The following is a 19,592-nucleotide window of genomic DNA, read 5'->3' as shown; positions in this document are numbered from 1 at the left end:
AAGCACACAGACTGCCTCTGACAGAATATGGAAGGTAAGGGTGGGGGCTTCGGGAGAGGGGGAATGGAGCTGAGGGACAGGGAAGACAAGGAGACTTCTTCATTGAATGTCATTTTATAACTTGTGCATGTGTGGCCTATTAAAATAGAAAACAGCCCTAGCCAGTTTGTTCAGTGGTTAGAGTGTCCACCCTGAAACTGAAGGGTCGCAGTTTCCATTCTGGTCAAGGGCACGTACCTTGGTTGCAGGCTGGATCGGGGAACGTGCGGGAGGCAACCAATCGATCTGTCTCACATTGTTTTTATCTCTCTCTCTCTTACCCGCTCTTGAACTCTATCTAAAAAAAAAAAAAAAAAAAAAAAAATCAATAGAAAATATATAATAGGGTGAGGATTAACAACAAAAAAGTCAAAAACAGCCTTAGGCAGTGTGGCTGAGTTGGTTGAGTGTCATCCCATGCACCAAAAGGCCACTGGTTCAATTCCCAGTCAGGGCATCTGCCCACGTCATGGGTTCCATTCCCTGTTGGGTATGTGCCAGAGGCAACCGATTGATGTTGTTTCTCTCTTTTAAAAAAAACAACTTTTGGCTTCAGAGAGGAACGGAGAGGGAGGAAGAGAGAGATAGAAACACCAATGATGAGAGAGAATCATTGATCAACTGCCTCCTGCACACCCCACACTGGGGATTGAGCCTGCAACCTGAGCATGTGCCCTGACAGGGAATCGAACCATGACCTCCTGGTTCACAGGCTGATGTTCAACCACTGAGCCACGCTGGCTGGATGTTTCTCTCTTATATTGATGTTTCTCTCTCTCCCTTCCTTTCTAAAAATCAATAAAAACATTCTAAAAAATAATAAAATAAAAAAAAACATTTTTCTCAATTCAAAGATATGCAAGGGTTGTACTCTGGCCATTAACAGCAATGAAAGCTGTTGGGTTAATTTTTCTATTGAGCTCTGGGATAATCATTAAAGATCAGATAAAAATAATTTATTTTTCTTTCTGAGCTTGTATTTACAGTAAGCTGAGCATGGAGAATGAATTGGACAGGTCAGCAATGCCAAGAGATAAAGTGATCCTGCCATACATATACAAAGAAAGCTGGGATGGATGGAGGACACAGATGGCTCTTAGAAATGTGCACGGCCAGCCCCAGCGGGAATGAGGCCAACTCAGCCTGGGACTACTGGTTCCATGGGGAGATCCCATACTACAAGCCTTACCAAGTCTGGGGATTAAGATGGCCTGTAGGGTGGCCATTGACATCTTGACAGAGATCAGGGAGGGAACCCAAGGACCTGCCCTTAGAACAGCTGCCCCACCCCAACAAGGGCACAAACACTGTCCAGACACTCTAATACCACGTTAGGGAGAACGTAGAGGAAGTGGATTGTAATATCTTGAATAAATTAAATATTTATTAGAGACTGAACTAATCTGAAAACCTTTAAATCGCAAGAGATGGAGATACAGTGGATTCTTATTATATTCTATAAAGTCACCACAAACACTGGAATAATAAATACCAAAGCATTGCTCCTAGGGGAATACAGGGTTAGGTTAAGACAGAGAATAGATGGAATGATTCAACTCCTTGGGTGACTGGTACCTTCGGGCAGTGAGGAATATTTCTTATAGGGCCACAGGGAGAAGAAAGCATCAGTGGCCAGGTAAAATTTCAGATCTGCATGGGGAAAGAAGTTGACCTCACTCGGGATGTGGAAGAGTCCAAATGAAGGCTAGTTAGGTAATAATTGACATCTCCTCCCGGTCTCTGCTCTCAGACACTGAGTTGATTATGCTTTTTAAATACTTTATGAATTCCATCCGGATCTCTTCAGGGTCATCCTCAAGATTCGAGTGCACCAGCTTCAGCTTGTTCAAGGGTGGTGCTTAAAAAGGAAAATAAGGTAATTAGGCATGAACTTTTGCTGAGGGCCATTTCTTGTTCCAAATGCCCTGAGTCTTACAGAAGTCAACTTGTTTAACTTTCTTAAGTCCAAAAATAAAGTGTCTTGCTTGACGTAATTTAACACAAGAACGTTTCACCACACTGCCACCTGACAATAGGACGACAACTCTACAAGCCACTGCCAGGTCCTCTTTGTTCTTATACCAGAAAGGAAGACATTGCTGAATATTGTCAGTCATTTTCTATGATCACACTGTCACTTCTGTAATGGTATGAGTCACATGCAAATTGGAGTTTTTCTTGAGAAAAGGCCGGCCAGGAAAAAGTGACAGGTGAGTGGCTAAAGCCAGGTGTTTCCTCTCTTGTTATCTACTTGCTTTTATTTATTTAAAAAAATATTTTTATTGATTTCAGAGAGGAAGGGAGAGGGAGAAAGAGATTGAAAAACATCAATGATGAGAGAGAATCATTGATCGGCTGCCTCCTGCATGCCCCACACTGGGGATCGAGTCTACAACCTGGGCATGTGCCCTGACCGCGAACCGTGACCTCCTGGTTCATAGGCTGATGCGCAACCACTGAGCTATGCCAGCCGGGCTCTACCTGCTTTTAAAGTGTCTATATCCTGGCCTGGTTAGTATGGCAGATCTTCCAATCTGGTAATTTTGATTTACATGGTGAGAAAAACAAATGCCTAGGACAGCGGTCGCCAACCTTTCGGACCTCAAGGACCACCAGTGTTGGCGACCACTGGCCTAGGACGTTCTAGGTCAGGGGTGGGCAAACTTTTTGACTCGAGGGCCACAATGGGTTCTTAAACTGGACCGGAGGGCCGGAACAAAAGCATGGATGGAGTGTTTGTGTGAACTAATATAAATTCAAAGTAAAGGAGCGGAGGGGAGAGCAAGAGAACCGGATAGAACAGCCGGATCCGGCCCGTGGGCCGTAGTTTGCCCAAGGCTGTCTAGGTGCTCAGTAACAGCACAAAGCTGCTGCTTTCAAACACACAGAGCAATATACAAATGCCCAATACACTGAAGACAAAAGCAGAAAGGAGAATTGCAGTCTTCTTACATAAAGACAGGTTTCCTTTATCACTTCCAGAACCTGGTTTGTGATGTGCAATTAACAGACACTGAGTATCCTGTAAGAACTGCTGCTGAACAAAACAGGAGTACCACATCTCAATTTCCTTCAGGTGGCTTGGGATGTCAGCATTGAAGATGATCACCACTCCGTGAGAGTCCTTCATTAGGGCTGGCCAGCAAGACTCGAACCTGCAAGGTAGCAAAGGATTACAGTGAATGTTAGGTAGTTCTGGTTTCTAAGATGGATTTTAAAAATAATATCTTACTATTGATAATTGATGGATGACTTCCTTACTATTGGTAATTGATGGATGACTTCCTTACTACTGATAATTGATAGATGACTTCTCATTGTATTAAAACCTAATCACTAAAGTTTTAAGAGCAATGCATGTCACCAAACAATTGACCAAGCCCCTAATACATGCTAGGAAGTGTGCTAGGCCAAGGTGCCTGGCTGGCAGATGATTTTTGAATCATTTGATGAAGCAAACCCTCTTAAAGGAGACGTACTTTGGATCGCCGCCACAATCCCATAGCTCAAATTCACACGCTGTGCCTTTGTTGTTGCTGGTAACGTGTGGATTCTCAAACTCCAGGATCCTATAAGCAGAAACAGCAGCAGCATCTCTACTTTGGAAATATTATACTTTTGAAATGCCACCAGCACCCCAAGTAGAGGGTGGGTGATGGAAAGGGTCTCTCTGGGACACAGATACTTCAGGGCTCACCTCACTCCTTGAGTTGGGTTGTATTCAGTGATGTCAGAAGATTCTGTCAGGAAGTTGGCCAAAACGGTTTTTCCACTCTGTGAAAATGAAGATAATAAAAAAATCTTTTCTGAAGATCAGGAAAGTAAACTATAAATGAGCCCTCCATTAGCTGGCTTGGAACCAGGTGAAATGGAGTGTAGGCCACAGCCACTCTAGGATCGCCAGGGTAGAGGGCTCTTGCTAACTTGCTGTGTGTGGTGGGCACAGTGCTCTGGGACCCAGGGAGCAGGGGATTCCAGTACTGGCTCTGCCACTGGGCGACTTTACCCACATGGATTTCCCCAGCTGGTTCTCAGTGAACTTATTTAAACACAGAAACAAAATCATTAATGTGAACTTTTCCTCACTTGCTCCTCCCCAGATCTTCAAGAAAAACCACAGTCTGTCAGCGCTCATTATGGAGCCACAAAGGCCAAGAAAGGGGAAGGGAGTTCCTCAAGGTCGCTGAGAAGTTCCAAGTCAGAGCTGGGCCTGGCTGGCGATGCCACCCTCCCATGTACGACTGTTTCTAGTTCTAGATAATACATTCTTATTTAAAAAGAAAAAAAAAAAGTACGAACAGCCCTCCTAGACCCTCCTCCCAAAGCATCTGTCTATCCATCCCATACCTTCATAACAATGATGATGTTTTTCAGATCTTTTCTATACATTTACATCATTCATTTAACAGACACTGTATATTCCCGAATATAAAACAAATTTTTTCTCTACCCAAACTATTCCTTAGAAGAAGGGGAATCTCTTACATTTGAGTCCTTATAAAAATCTCTCAAATTATGCTCTGCACTTCAATTACTTTATTTTGAATACCAACTGCTTGACTAGAATGGTCTCAATCAATGTCAGTTTGGGAGGTTAGTAGATGTCACTGAATAAAATCAGGGGGGAAAATAAATGAAAAAGAGGGGAGAAGCTTAACATTGCTTTAGTAATTTTCCCTGAGGATATGGCCTCACAAATTATCAGTTAACAATAACACAATAAGTGGATATCATGAATACTTTTCTACAGCAGTGGTTCCCAACCTTTTTTTGACCATGCCCCACCTAAGCATCTCTAAAATCCTGATGCCCCACCCCCCGCCGTGACATATAATTCTTATTATTCAAAAAGTGAACTCTATTCACATGGAGGGAGCCTAAAAGGCCATTAACTTGGTCTAAACAAGCTTCCAAAGAACATGGCATCCATGAAAGAGAAAAAAGGACAGTTGAAGTACTGAGGAAGAAATCACTAAGAAATTGTTAAAAAAAATAATATAAGGGATATGAAAAAATAGCAAATAAAGTTTCAAAACATATAATAGAGAACTGAAATGCATAAATATGTCACAATATATATTTATATACTGTATATGAGGTCCCTAGAACCATAAGAAATGCAAAAAATTCTGTTAATAACTCATTCTCAAACTGCCCCCCTTAAAAATCAAAATGCGCCCTCCCCTCCCCCCCGTGGAGCGTGTGCCCCACGTTGGGAACCACTAATCTACAGGATGAATGAATAAAGCAAATGGCATGATGTTATAGGAACAGTTCTTCGAGCTGGAATACATTTCCAGAAACAGGTTCATACAGATTCAAAAAGTGCTATGTCCTAAACTACTTAGGTGGTGTGCTTTGTTAGGTGATCCAAAAAGTGGCTCTAGTCATAAAGACGACTTGGGTGTCAAAGATGCAGGTAAGGGGCTTGAAGAAAACTGTCATGAAATGCAAGAATGGAATAAAAACAGTATTTCGAAATTAACATATAGCTTAATGTACCTTTAAATATGTATACAGCTACACTGATACATAAAACATCATAAAAGTATATTTGTATATTTCATCTATACCCTTAAAGTTTATATATAAAGTTTATAATTGGCTAAACCAATTTCTTATGGGGGTGGGTTCTTATGGGAAAATGAAGAAATTGCCTGTTAGGCCCATAAGGTGTTTTTAAGTGTCTACTTGGAACAGGAGCTGTTTAATAAATTAGAAAAAGATGAGCCCTGGCAAGTGTGGCTCAGTTGGTTGAAGCGTCGTTCTGAACACCAGAAGGTGGTAGGTTTGATTCCTGGTTAGGGCACAAACCGAGATTGTGGTTTGATCCCTGGTCAGGGTGCATTCGGGAGGCAATCAGTTGATGTTTCTCTCTCATCGATGTTTGAAGAGTAGCGAGGCAAAGAGAAATGTATATGCAGAAATATATTCTGCTGTTGAAGCTGGGTGATGGGTACTAGGAGTTCATAGTTCTTTCTCCCTTGTATATATTTGAGAATTTCCATTAAAAATATATCTGTGCTTGTTTTGCTTTTCATAAATCTCTGCATATCATTGTTACTTGTCTATTTCACTTAATAATTTATGTCCTGGAGAGTTCTCCATGTTAGGACACACAGACTTGCCTTGTTTTGTTTAACTTCTGCAGACTTCCAGAGTAAGAATGTGCCTTAGTTTCTCTTACTGATGGCACCTAGGATGTTTCCAGCTTTTCAATACTGAACATGACTCATGGGGAACATGGACAAGTATTCAGCTACTGTAGATTCTGAGAAATGTAAATGCAGCTCTAAAAGGCACATTTTAAATTTTAATAATTTTATCATCAAAGAAGCTGTTATCAATTTATAGCTCCATCAACAGAATCCTAGAGTACTCATATCCCTTCAAGCATCTGAACCCTGGGTGTTATCAATCTTTTAAACTTTTCTCATCCAATCTGATGGGTAAATGAATGTCATCTTTTTGCTTTAAATTGTGTTCCTGTGACTGTGAAGTTGGGCATCTTCTCACACTTATTAGTCAGTTGTATTTCTTGTGTGCAGAGCTTTTGCTCAGTTTTCTATTGAGTTCTCTTTTCTTTACTGATATTTAAACTTTCCCTGTGAAATACCTATTAATTCTTTCTTTGGATTTATTTTGCAAATACTTTCCCTAACCTTTAACTTCTCTACCATTTCTTTAAAGGCTTCTTCATTTTTGTGTTGTACTTAAGAAGACATTCCCTATCTGAAGATTTAAAACGTATCTATTCATCTACTACAGTGTTTTCCAAGAGTAGTCCCTGGGCCAACAACATCAATAAAATGCAAATTCCCATTCATTTACTATTTCCAGTGTTTTTTTTTTTTACACGTTTAGCTTTAGTCCATCTGAATTTTATTTTTTGTGTATAGTGTGAAGTACACACATAGATTTAATCCCCACTATCACCACCATACATATATTAATAGCTAATTGTTCCAAGACCAGGTAATAGTCCAATCTTTCCTCCTCCTAGTTTTCTCGTCCCACAGTCATATTCATTAGGGACAACCTCGAATGCAAAGTGAGATCTAGGTTCTGGTTCCATAACGCCACTCACTAGCTTGGGCCTTCAGGCCTCAATGAAACAGGGTCAGTGTCTGGAGACGCAGAGTTCCTGGTGAGGCCAGCGGCGCACACCAGGGTGGGCGCGGTAGGACCGAGTTCCCACTTCTTGGGGGGCCGCTCCCGGCGCACCCCCGCCTCCGCTCGCCGCCCCCGAAGCTGCCCCCGGCCCCGGCCTCACCTCGCAGGGCCCCACGAAAAGGATCTTGGCCTTCAGCATCCCGGCCCGCCGACAGCAGGCCCACCCGAGCCCACTCCAGCGTGATGTCTGAGACGCACTGTTGACAGAACGCAGCGGAAGTCGCCGCGCTGATTGGCTGTCTTCGTTTCCATGGAGACGGGGAGCGGCCCGCGGGGGCCGACGGGAGTGGGCGGATTCCGGGCGCCGGGGTCTGGGCGCTAGAAAACTCCCGGTTGGACACGGTGTCCGGGGCAGCTGGGCGTGGGCTTCTGGCTGAAAGTCGCTGTACGAGGCACAGGGAGAGGGAAGGAGGGAAACAAAAACCCGGATTCAGACTCTCTTTTGAGCGGGGAGCACGGTAGAGCTCACGAGTCTGGCCTCCCTCTATCTTTGTAGGGAGAGTGCGTTTTGCGGATCCTCGATCTTGTATTTCTCGCTATAACTCCGACCGCTCAAACAGGGCGGAGCTGGGTAGGAACCGGCCCTCTGACGCCTTTATCACTCTGGCATGAAACTAGCTACACTGAGAACGGATTTATGAAACCCTTGGCACAGTCTGGAAGAGGTCAAGGAAAAGAGTTTCTGGTTTCTGTAAAGGAACTCATCACTTACCCTCATTTGGGTGATCTGGAAGAAACCATAAGGATAATGTCCTGGCGTGTTCATTGTCAGTGCAGGTGTCTGGACGCATTACTCCTAAATCTAGTCATTAGGTCCATCTTAAATTACAGGCCCAGTCCAGAATTTCGGGTTAGGCCATGAAATTAAGCATCTATGTGCCAAGAGTGCCGATAGGAGATATGCTAGTCCAAAAAAGTGCTGACGTGATAAAAAAACAAACAAACAAGCAAAAAAACACAACCCAAATACTAAAATAAACCCAATCTTTACTTTTGATAGGCTAGTTATATAGTCTCTGTATTACAAAGAACTGCTGAGTGAACTGTAAGGAAGAGTGTGCTTCAGTATCAAGATGCCATGAACGGATTGATTGGTTAAATATATAACTTTTTTTAAAATTTAATAAATCTTTATTGTTCAGATTACAGTTGTTCCTCTTTTTCCCCCCATAGCTCCCCTCCACCCGGTTCCCACCCCACCCTCTGCCCTTACCCCTGCCCCACTGTCCTCGTCCATAGGTGTATAAATATATAACTTCTGAATGCCTACTTTACAGCAGGCACTTTTCCCGGTACTAGGAGTGTTTCTGTACCTCTTGAATCTACCATTCCAGTAGAGTACATGGATATTAATTAAATTAATAACATTCTCTCAGGTAGAGACAATTTTAGGTAGTGGTAAGTTTTATGAATAAAAATAAACCACTAAAGAGTTAGAGTGTGAAAGCCAATTTTGGATGGAATGGTTATGGCAAGGTCTTAGTGCAGAGGTGACATTAAAGCAGAAAGCTGAATTAAGAGAGGGCTCAGACAAATGATGTGAGAGATCTGAAGGAATAGCTTTTCAAGCAGAACAGCAAAGGCAAAAATACTGAGGTAGAAATGAATTTGGCATGTTGCAAAGTCAGCCCAGAGGGCCCATGAGGTGGGTGCAGGAAGAATAAAGGAGAGTGCAGTAGGGGATGCTGTTGGAGAGATTATGTAAGACGTGGGGGATTTATTCTAAGGTGATGATTCTAGAGCCTTTTTTTTATTTTTTATTTTTTTAAATAAATCTTTATTCAGATTATTACAATTATTTCTCCTTTTTCCCCCCATAGCTCCCCTCCACCCATTTCCCACCCCACCTTCTGCCCTTACCTCCCCCCCACTGTCCTCATCCATAGGTGTATGATTTTTGTCCATTCTCTTCATGAACCCCCCATACCCCTTTCCCCCTGAGAATTATCAGTCCACTCCCTTTCTATGCCCCTGATTCTATTATATTCACCAGATTATTCTGTTCCTCAGGTTTTTAATTCAATTGATTTTTAGGTTCGCTTGTTGATAGATATGTATTTGTTGTTCATAATTTTTCTCTTTACTTTTTTCTTCTTCCTCTTCTTTAAGAATACCTTTCAGCATTTCATATAATACTGGTTTGGTGGTGATGAACTCCTTCAGCTTTTTCTTATCTGTGAAGCTCTTTATCTGCCCTTCAATTCTGAATGATAGCTTTGCTGGGTAGAGTAATCTTGGTTGTAGGTTCTTGCTATTCATCACATTGAAAATTTCTTGCCACTCCCATCTGGCCTGCATAGTTTCTGTTGAGAAGTCAGCTGACAGTCGTATGGGTGCTCCCTTGTAGGTAATTAACTGTTTTTCTCTTGCTGCTTTTAATATTCTCTCTTTGTCTTTTGCTCTTGGCATTTTAATTATGATGTGTCTTGGTGTGGTCCTCTTTGGATTCCTTTTGTTTGGGGTTCTGTGGGCTTCCTGGACTTGTAAGTCTATTTCTTTCACCAGGTGGGGGAAGTTTTCTGTCATTATTTCTTCCAATAGGTTTTCAGTATCTTGCTCTCTCTCTTCTTCTGGCACCCCCATAATTCTGATGTTGGTACACTTGAAGTTGTCCCAGAGTCTTCTTACATTATCTTCAACTTTTTGGATTTTTTTTTTTTGCTTTTTGCTTTTTCGGTTGAGTGTTTTTTGCTTCTTTGTATTTCAATTCTTTGACTTGATTCTTGGGTTCCTCTATTCTGTTTCTGGGTCTCTGTATAATATTTTTTATTTCAGTCAGTGTATGTTTAATTTCTAGTTGGTCCTTTTTCATATCTTCAAGGGTCTCGTTATATTTATCGGCCTTTTCTAGGATATTCTTAAAAAGTCTTATAACCGTGGTTTTGAATTCTATATCCAGTCGTTTGTTTTCCTCCATTTCTTTCGTTTGTGATCTGATTCTTTGACCCCGCATTTTCACTGATTCCCTGAGTTTGTAAGGTAGATATTTGTGCTAGGTTTCCAATATGGCCCAGTGGGTCTGCTTTCCCAGTTAACCTGAGGTGGACACTCTTGGTGCACCCCTTTGTGGACTGTGTGTACAGCCTTGTTGTAATTAAGTCTTTATTGTTGTTGGTATCACTGGGAAGAATTGACCTCCGGGCCAGGTGGCTGTAAGGATCAGCTGTGTCTATGCTGGGAGAAGTTCGGTGCTGGAGACAGCCTTATAGGATTAGCCTTGCCAAATTGCAATAGCCTCTGTGCTCAGCTTGGATGGGGTGGAGTCTCAGTCTTGGCTTCCTGTCAGCCTTGCCCTTGCGCGCATGTGCGCTTTCAGTCCTCCGCCTTCCCCGGCTCCCGAGTCTCTGCCTGAGAGTCCAGACTCCCCCCACAAGAGCGTGGGTCCCCAGGGGGTCGCCTGGAACTGGGGTTCACTGCAGTCAGAACTGGGGCTCAGTGCCGTCAGGAGCCTCTGACTCCCTTCCACTAGGGAAAGCCTGTGGCAACCTCCGCAGCCTTTGTGCGCACTGGCACGCTCGCGCGTGCGCACTTTCAGTCCTCCGCCTTCCCCGGCTCCCGAGTCTCCGCCCGAGAGTCCAGACTCCCCCCACAAGAGCGTGGGTCCCCAGGGGCTCGCCTGGAACTGGGGTTCAGTGCAGTCAGAACTGGGGCTCAGTGCAGTCAGGATCCTCTGACTCCCTTTCACTAGGGAAAGCCTGTGGCAACCTCTGCAGCCTTTGTGCGCACTGGCCCGCGTGCGCCTTCAGACTTCTACCTTTCCCAGCTCGAGTCTCCGCCCGAGAGTCCAGACTCCCCCTGTAAGAGCGTGGGTCCCCAGGGGTTCGCCCGGAACTGGGGTTCAGTGCAGTCAGAACTGGGGTTCAGTGCAGTCGGAGGCTTCCTTCCCCCTTCCGCCAGAGAAAGTCAGCCAGGCTCTCAGCCGCCCTTCCTCTCTGCGCGCACAAAGCCCCTTTGCCGTACCTCCAATTCTCTGTGAGCTTTTCTCTTTCCTTCTAGTTGTAGAATTTTCACTCAGCCAGCTTTCCTGTGGTTCTGGATGGTGTCCGTTCTGTCTTTTAGTTGTAGTTTTGAAATTGTTGTGCGAGGCAGCAGTTTAGGTGTTTACCTATGCCGCCATCTTGGTTTCTCCTCCAGGGCTGATGTAGTTTTATAATAATGGCTAAATATGATCATGTACTTGCTTTCTTTTGGTGCAATCTTTTTCCTTTGGCTTCTTTACTTCATCCATGACCTCTCCCCTTCCCTTCTTATAACTTGAAGTTTTTGTTCCAGTGAAGAGACAGATAATGAGTAAACCCCCAACAGGGAGTCCATGCTAACAATCTTGGATGCATCCTTCAATATTTTTCTTTTTTAAAAAATATTTATTGTTGAAAGTATTACATATGTCCCCTTTTTTCTCCCATTGACCCCTTCCATCCTGCCCCTGCCCACCCTCCCTTCCCCGCCCCAGGACTTCACCACTCTATCGTCTGTGTAATATTTTTCTTCATACCTCTTATAGATACCCATTCTACATAACTCTATATACAAACAGATCTCTAACAGTTGCCAAAACGTGACTCTTCTGGTTTTGGCTGAGGCTTTAAAGGCTCACAAAACATGGTAAGTGTCTTCTAGATTCTAGTCCATTTCTATAGAACTTAGCACATCACCTGGAACTTATCAAAGCATCATGAAGTTGAAGAAGGAGAGGGAGAATTTCTTTGGAGAGTATGCAGTTTGCTTACCTTGGGTCAAGTGAGAGATGAGGCTTCAGAGAACCTTTGGTCCCTGGAATTTGGGCAGCATGAGGATAGGCTTGAGAAGCTGTAGGGAGCTCTGGTCTAAAGCAAGAGGGTAGGGAAAGAAAGAGGGGCACTGGGAGTCACTAAGGATACAAACAATTTTCCTAGAGACCTGAGGTGGGAGGGGGTGGACTTTGAGCCATTTTGGATTTTGCCTGTGAGAACCCCCTGGAGGAGGTGAACTTCCCAGAGAAGGTGGATTACTGGATACCAAAGCTTAGGGAGGACATTGCAAGCCCTTATCGGGGGCAGTGCATTATAAGGAAGCAGTAGTCAGAGCCTACGTCATGTAGGTTCCAGGAACCCTTAAAATTTCCCCAATGATATACAAATCAGCACAGAGCATCTGCTATTGCCAGAGGGCACCAGTGCTGGATTATATCTGCAGCTGTTAAATAAAACCTACTCTCTCTCGTCCTACCTCACCCCAATCTCAACTGTGGAATAGCCTGAAGTAGCCTGGAATGAGACTTGGGGGATCAGGAGTAGATAAGACTAGCAAAGAGGAAAGAAGATGGCCATGTGCCTTTCTCCTTCAGTCCCACCAGCCTGAAGATTGCCTGGGGCTGAGGGTAGAGATGGGGTAGAGGGTGGTGGTAGCTTTAACTTTAAATAAAACACGGAGTTTTGATTACTACAGTAGACAGGACATCCTATATAATTAAAGGGTAATATGCAAATCAACCAAACGGTAGAACAACCGGTCAGTCGCTATGACACGCACTGACCACCAGGGGGCAAACGCTCAACACAGGAGCTGCCCCCTGGTGGTCAGTGTGCTCCCACAGGGGGAGTGCTGCTCAGCCACAAGTGCAGTGGTGGCAGTGCTAAGGATGTGCGACTGAAGGCTTAGGCCTGCTTCCCCGAAGGCGCCTTGACTGGGACCAGGGTGTGACCCAGGTACGCCCTTGACCTGAATCGAACCTGAGACCTTTTGTTGAGTGGGCAAGGTTGGGAATTAATTTGACTAAACTAACAAAACCCTGTAACAGTGGCAACAAGGTTTAGAGCTTGATAGTCTAGGGATGGTATGGCAGTTCAAAAACAGCCTTAGGCAGCAGGGAGTGGAAAATGGCTCTTTCCACCTTTTATTCTCTGCAATCATTAGCTTTAATATTTGTTCTCATGCTTGTTACCTCTTAGTCAAAAGGTAGCTGCTGTGCCTCCAGACATTATGCCTGCAATTAAGAGAAGAAAAAGGGGGAAGAACAAACACTATGCTGGTTGAGTCTGTCCTTTAAAAAAAAAAGTCAACATTATTAAGTTATGAATGACTAAAGAATGACTAAATTTAAACATAAACATATATCATAGTATACCTATTTTAATTGTTCTTTGAATTTTGAAAAATGTATAGACTCATATAATTACTATTTTACTCAAGGTACGGAATATTTCCATGACCCAATAAGTTCTCTCACGTTTCTTTACAGTCAACTCCCTCCTAACCCTGCCCCTAGGAAATGTCTTATACATTTTGTCACTATAGGTTAGTTTTGCCTGATCTAGAATATCATATAAGTGGAATCACACAATACATACTTTTTTTGTATCTGGCTTCTTTCACTCAGGATAATATTTTTGATATTTATCCATGTTATGTGTATCAATAGTCCATTCCTTTTTATTGCTGAGTAATATTCCACATATAAATATACCATCATTTGTTGATCCATTCTCTTGTTGATTGACATTTGGGCTGGGCTATTTCTAGTTTGGGGCTATTATAAACACAGCTGCTAGAAATAAAGCTTTATGTGGGCATATGTTTTCATTTCTGTTGGGTAAGTAGATACTTAGGAATTACATTGTGGGGCCATATTATTTCTCTCCTGATTCCTGGTTTCCTATTTTATTCACTTGGTTATACAGTTGACCCTTGAGCAACATGAGTTTGAATTGGGTCCACTTATATGCGTCCCCCCCGCCCCAATAAATACCTGTGCTATTTTCAATCAGCAGTTGGGAGTTTGAGGATGTGGAGGGCTCCAAAATCAGCAGTACTGTATGCATTGATAATACTTGAAAGCTCTGTGTAAATTGATTACTGCCTATCTCTCCAGTCTATTTCCCATCCATATCTACTGTGGATTCTTCCCCCATCTTCTCCTCATCTCTCTAGGCTTCTATGCTGTTTCTCAGGCTGTTCTCCCATTCTTCTTGGCCCTTTGGATGTAGGGGACCTGAACATCCATGGTTTTAGCATTGGCAGGGGGTCCTAGAACCAATCCCCTGCGGATGCCAAGGGTAGATAGGTTTCGGGAAAATCAAAAGTTGTATGTAGATTTTCGACCAAGTAGGGGTGGGTACTCCTAACCCCTGCATTGTTTAAGGGTCAACTGTAATCTGTTGTTTATTTTGATGCTTAAATTATCCTTGATTTGGCCATTGAGAGAAACTTTTAAGTTGGTTTTTGTGTCTTTTTAAAATCTCTCTGTCCTTCTGTGAGCTCTTTCTTACTTTTTGGCACCATTAAATGTTCCCAGGTGGTTATTTTATTAATATTACTTCATAACCATCAAATATTATACACATTCCTTTGTATGTATTTAAAAAATTAAAAGTTTCAAAAGTCCAAGGAACCTCAAAAAAGTTGTTCCTTTTCACATCTGGAAAAATTTGAGGAAATTTTGCCTCCACCCTCTTTTTGACATGAAGCATCTACTTAGATTTCGGGCTGGGCCTTTGGGAGAACCAGTGTGGGTGCTTGGGTGGACACTGGGTTCCGAGATGGACCTGCACAGTCCCTGCCCCCAGAGAGCTCCCCCTCTAGATGGAAGACCAACCTACATAGGGCTTTTCACCTTGTCAAGTGCCTTCCCATAAAGAATCTTATTTTAATTTACAACGGGAGCTATTACTAAAAGGCAAGCGATGTGTACAAGCTCTCAACTGATGTCAGGGAGGAGGCAGGAACCAGGGGCTTTACAAACAGCTTCAGTTCTTTCTTTGTGAAACGATGCCACATCTCTGTGCCCAGAAATGGCTTTGCTCCAGATGTGGGATCCAGAGCCTGGGCTTCCTCAGGCCCTGTGTGTACTTTATCGCAATGGGAGGTGCTACATCCTTAACAACTCGTGACTTCTTGAAGGGTCTGATTCATGTTTGTGTTCACTGGACTTAGTTCAAAGCCTGGTGTAGGATAGGTGCTCAGTAAATGTCTGTTCCTTCTCCCTTTCCCCCAGCACACACACACAGACACACATGCATGTTCATTTGCTCTGTAAATATTTAAGTTAATGAATGTTCCCTTAGACTTGCCATGGGCCTTTCGTTTTTGTTTCCAGGTGAGAGAAATAAAAAATGTGAACTGATTTACATTTCTTGGATTAAAAAACGAATATAAATTTGGGGTTATTACTATTATTATAGATTATTGAAATACTTTGCTTTATGACTTTAATTTTAATTAGAAGAGGTTGACTTCAGACAGCTTAGTACCCAGCCTTTGGTCCTGAAGGGAGCAATATGACATTGGCAGGGGCCAGGACTGGATGACCTAAGAGTAATTTTTCTCCTGATTGTGTGACTCCAGGCAATAAAATTTCTCACTTAAAAAAACTTAAAGAAATATGTTTGACATATTTCAAATCCTTTCTATAAATTGTTGAAAAGATTTAATATAACCGCCAGTCATAAAATCTTTAATTTGAGTTGACCTTCCATGGTCTCAATTCTTACACATGCAGTTTTTATTACTAAAGAATCAATGATGGATTTCCTATTATTCAAGGGAATAAAAATGCCCTTCAATCACCTCCTCATACAACTCAAAAAAGAGGAATGATCACAAAATGATTTGCAACCTGGAAATATTTTGTCCTCTATTAGTACATCCTTTATTTAAAGAAAGAAAGAAAGAAAAAAGCTTTAGCCAGGGATGAAGTCAGCAAGTTTGGTTTAGGGCAAAATCAATAAAGTAAAATTATTTTTCATCAATTTCCATTAGAAAGCCTGAGCTATGCTTTCAATATAACAAAATATTTCCCAGTGGATTGAAGATAAAACTTTTGGCAAAAAACAATGAGACAGGGATGTGACTAACAGGACCTTTTGTCTTCATTTGGCAGTGTCCTGCATGCAGGCTTTGGGGAGACTGCTGTGCAGCAGAAGGAGTACTGCTGATTTTGGAGTAAGGCAGAATTTAAAACTAGCTGAGTGATCTTTAAAAAGCTACTTAAATTCTTGTGCTCCATGAAAGCCAGCATCCAAGATGGCCCCAATGATTTTTACCTCTTGGTATGGGTGCTTTTGTGTAGTTCCCTCTCACACTGAGTAGGGCTGACCTGTGTAACCAATAGAAATTTGAGGGATGTGTGACTTCGGAGGCTGGGCCATAAAAAGGCATTTAGCTTCTGCCTTGATCAGTTACTCTGGGACAAGCCAGCTGCCATGTCTTGAGTACTCCAGCGGCCCTGTAGAGAGCTCCATGTGGTGAGAAACTGAGGCCTCCTGCCTACCAACTGGCATCAACCTGGGAGACATGTGAGTGAGCCATCCTAGGGGCCGTCCTCCAGCTCCAGTCAAGCATTCAGATGAATGCAGCCCCAGCCAACAACTTGACTACAACCTCAAGAGAGATCCTGAGCCAGAACCACCCAACTAAGCTACTCCAAATTCCTGACCCATAGAAACTGTAAGAGATAATAATGTCTACTGTTGCTGTAAGTTGCTAAGTCTTAGGGAAATTTGGTATGTAGCAATAGATAATTAACACAAAGCCTTAGTTTCCCACCTACTGAAATGGGGCTTCTAAACAATCCTACAGGGTTGTTAGGAGGACTGAATGAGATGAGACATACAGGCAATTTAGCCCAATTTCCTGCACATTAGTTGGTTGATATCTGGTAGCTAGCATCACTTATAACACTCTCAGGCCTTCATAATGCTTCTGTGATGCTTCTACAGCTCAATCACAAGAGCTTTCCTATCACACTGATTGTACCTTTTGTGAATTAAACTTCGTTGTCTTCCTTTGCCTGCCTCTCTCTCTCTCTTTCTCTTTCTTCCCTCCCTTCCTTTCTTTTTTCCTTCCTTTCTCTCTCCCTCCCCCTCCCCTTTCTTTTGAAAGAAGCATTATATGTTATATGTTTAACCTATCAAATAAATTGAGAGAGGATCTAAGATGGCGGCGTAGGTAAACACCTAAACTGCTGCCTCGCACAACAATTTCAAAACTACAACTAAAAGACAAAACGTCTATCACCCAGAACCACGGGAATGCTGGCTGAGTGGAAGTTCTACAACTAGAAGGAAAGAGCAAACAGCATTGAGGGGTGCACAAGCGCTGAAAAGCTGAGGTACGGAGACACGAATTGGGCTGGCGACGGGCATTTGGGAGCTCTGCTATTTTCAACCCGAAGGGAGATAAGCTCCCGATTACTCGAACTCCAGTTTCTGGGGAGACTCGGGGGACCCAAACTCCTATGGGGAGAAGCTGGACTGTCTGCCATCGGGTCGGAAAGTGAGGGAGGCTTGCTTGCAGGGCTGCGTGCAGGAATAATTGTTTATTGTGCTGGGGCGCAGGACGCGGGGACACGGTTGGAGATGCAGAGCCAGCTTACTGGCAGCCATCGCTGTTTGCCACACCCTAGCCTGGTCACGCCCTGAGACCCCGCCCTGCACAATCTACGAACCCACCCAAGCTCCAAGCAGCGGCTTTAGCATATGAATGGCCTGCCCTATCGCAGCTTAACCTAGCAAACTTGCAGCCCGGGTCAGACAGCTCCAAAACCTCCAAACCCCAAGCAAAGAGGAGAAAACTGTAGTTCTCGCTGTAGCTCCTGCTAGGTGGCCTCAGACAGTAGCTAACCTGCACCCCATTGGAGATCCAGAAGCCAGTGTACCTAGTGGTCAGTGTGAGACACCAGATTTCAACTCCTCACATCCATAAGTGACACATTCAAGAGGCAGACTCAGTGAGCACCAAAGCCCCACTGAAACAAGTCCTACACCATAAGCGTGTCTCCAGCGCAGCAGTTCTTCCATTATAGACACAGCGGGTCCTCACAGCCAATTGGCCTGGAGGTCAATTCCTCCCAGAGTACCAACAGCAACCAAGGCTTAACTACACCAAGACTTTGCACTCAGCCCACAAAGGGGTGTACCAAAGGCGTCCACCTCAGGTGATTGAGGAGGCTGAGCTACTGGCCCCTATAGGTCACCTACCACACAAAGCCACTCCATCAACACAGGGGAGCAGCAAAATGCGGAGACAAAGAAACACATCACGAATGACAGAAATGGAGGAAAGCAAACTAATGGACGACATAGAGTTCAGAACCACATTTATAAGGTTACTCAAGAATCTTCTAAAAACCGCTGAGGAACTTAGTGAGACCTTTAAGGATCTTAATGAGAATGCCAAAAAAATGGAAAAGGACCAGTCAGAAATTAAGCATACACTGTCTGAAATAAAGAATATACAGAAACTCAACTGTAGATCAAAGGACCCCAAGAATCAAACCAAAGATTTGAAACATGAGGAAACAAAAAACACCCAACCAGAAAAACAAAAAGAAAAAAGAATCCAAAAATATGAAGATAGTGTAAGGAGCCTCTGGGACAACTTTAAGCATACCAACATCCGAATTTTTGGGGTGCCAGAAGAAGAGAGAGAGCAAAATATTGAAAACCTATTAGAAGAAATAATGACAGAAAACTTTCCCTACCTGGTGAAAGAAATAGACTTACAAGTTCAGGAAGCACACAGAACCCCATACAAGAGGAATCCAAAGAGGACCACACCAAGACACATCATAATTAAAATGCCAAGGGCAAAAGACAAAGAGAGAATCTTGAAAGCAGCAAGAGAAAAACGGTTAGTTACCTACAAGGGAGCACCCATACGACTGTCAGCTGATTTCTCGGCAGAAACTATGCAGGCCAGAAGGGAGTGGCAAGAAATATTCAAAGTGATGAACAGCAAGAACCTACAACCAAGATTACTCTACCCAGCAAAGCTATCATTCAGAGTTGAAGGTCAGATAAAGAGCTTCACAGATAAGAAAAAGCTAAAGGAGTTCATCACCACCAAACCAGGATTACATGAAATGCTGAAGGGTGTTCTTTAAGAAGAGAAAGAAGAAGAAAAAGGTAAAGATAAAAATTATGAACAACAAAATGACATCAAATACATACCTACCAACAAGTGAATCTAAAAATCAAGTGAATAAAAAATCTGAAGAACAGAATGGACCGGTGAATATAATAGAATCAGGGACATAGAAAGGGAGTGGACTAACAATTCTCAGGGGGAAGGGGGTGTGAAGGGTGCGGGAAGAGATTGGACAAAAAGCTTACACCTATGGATGAAGACAGTGGCGGGGGCTAAGGGCATGGGGTGGGGTGGGGAATCAGGTGGAGGGGAGCTATGGGGGAAAAAAAGAGGAACACCTGTAATAATCTGAACAATAAAGATTTATTAAAAAAATATAAAAAAATAAAAAATATATATCTTAAAAAAAATAAATTAATGCCTCTGACTAACACATGATGTATTTCTGCTAAAAAAATTTTATATATACCTATTTTACTCTTGCTAAAGTTAGCTAATTTCCTGCTCTTTCAACTTAGTTTGCTCTAAATTCTGTG

General features: G+C 43.0%; 1 protein-coding gene across 1 annotated transcript; it reads right to left on the bottom strand.

Annotated features, from left to right (window-relative positions):
* Positions 1-1,401: 1,401 nt before the first annotated feature.
* On the bottom strand, positions 1,402-7,743 carry IFT22 (intraflagellar transport 22). The gene is made up of 5 exons (XM_080678680.1): positions 7,313-7,743; positions 3,737-3,813; positions 3,519-3,608; positions 2,992-3,194; positions 1,402-1,897 (listed from the first exon to the last, which is right to left on the bottom strand). Exons 1-5 carry the CDS (start codon positions 7,349-7,351, stop codon positions 1,749-1,751), a joined length of 558 nt encoding a protein of 185 aa, XP_080534806.1. The 5' UTR covers positions 7,352-7,743; the 3' UTR covers positions 1,402-1,748.
* Positions 7,744-19,592: the final 11,849 nt, after the last annotated feature.

Source organism: Plecotus auritus, assembly GCF_963455305.1.
Source record: "Plecotus auritus genome assembly, chromosome: 7".
Lineage (NCBI taxonomy): Eukaryota > Metazoa > Chordata > Mammalia > Chiroptera > Vespertilionidae > Plecotus > Plecotus auritus.
This window is presented reverse-complemented; position numbering and strand designations above follow the sequence as displayed.

What these genes read in the sequence shown, in the direction of transcription:
- IFT22 (XM_080678680.1), bottom strand. Translation starts at nt 7,351, where the DNA reads ATGCTGAAGGCCAAGATCCTTTTCGTGGGGCCCTGCGAG. An exon ending in AACCCAACTCAAGGAGTGAG is followed by an intron (nt 3,609 to 3,736) that starts GTGAGCCCTGAA and finishes TTCTGCTTATAG; the next exon opens with GATCCTGGAGTTTGAGAATC. An exon ending in TAAAGGAAACCTGTCTTTAT is followed by an intron (nt 1,898 to 2,991) that starts GTAAGAAGACTG and finishes TTCCTTTTTAAG; the next exon opens with CACCACCCTTGAACAAGCTG.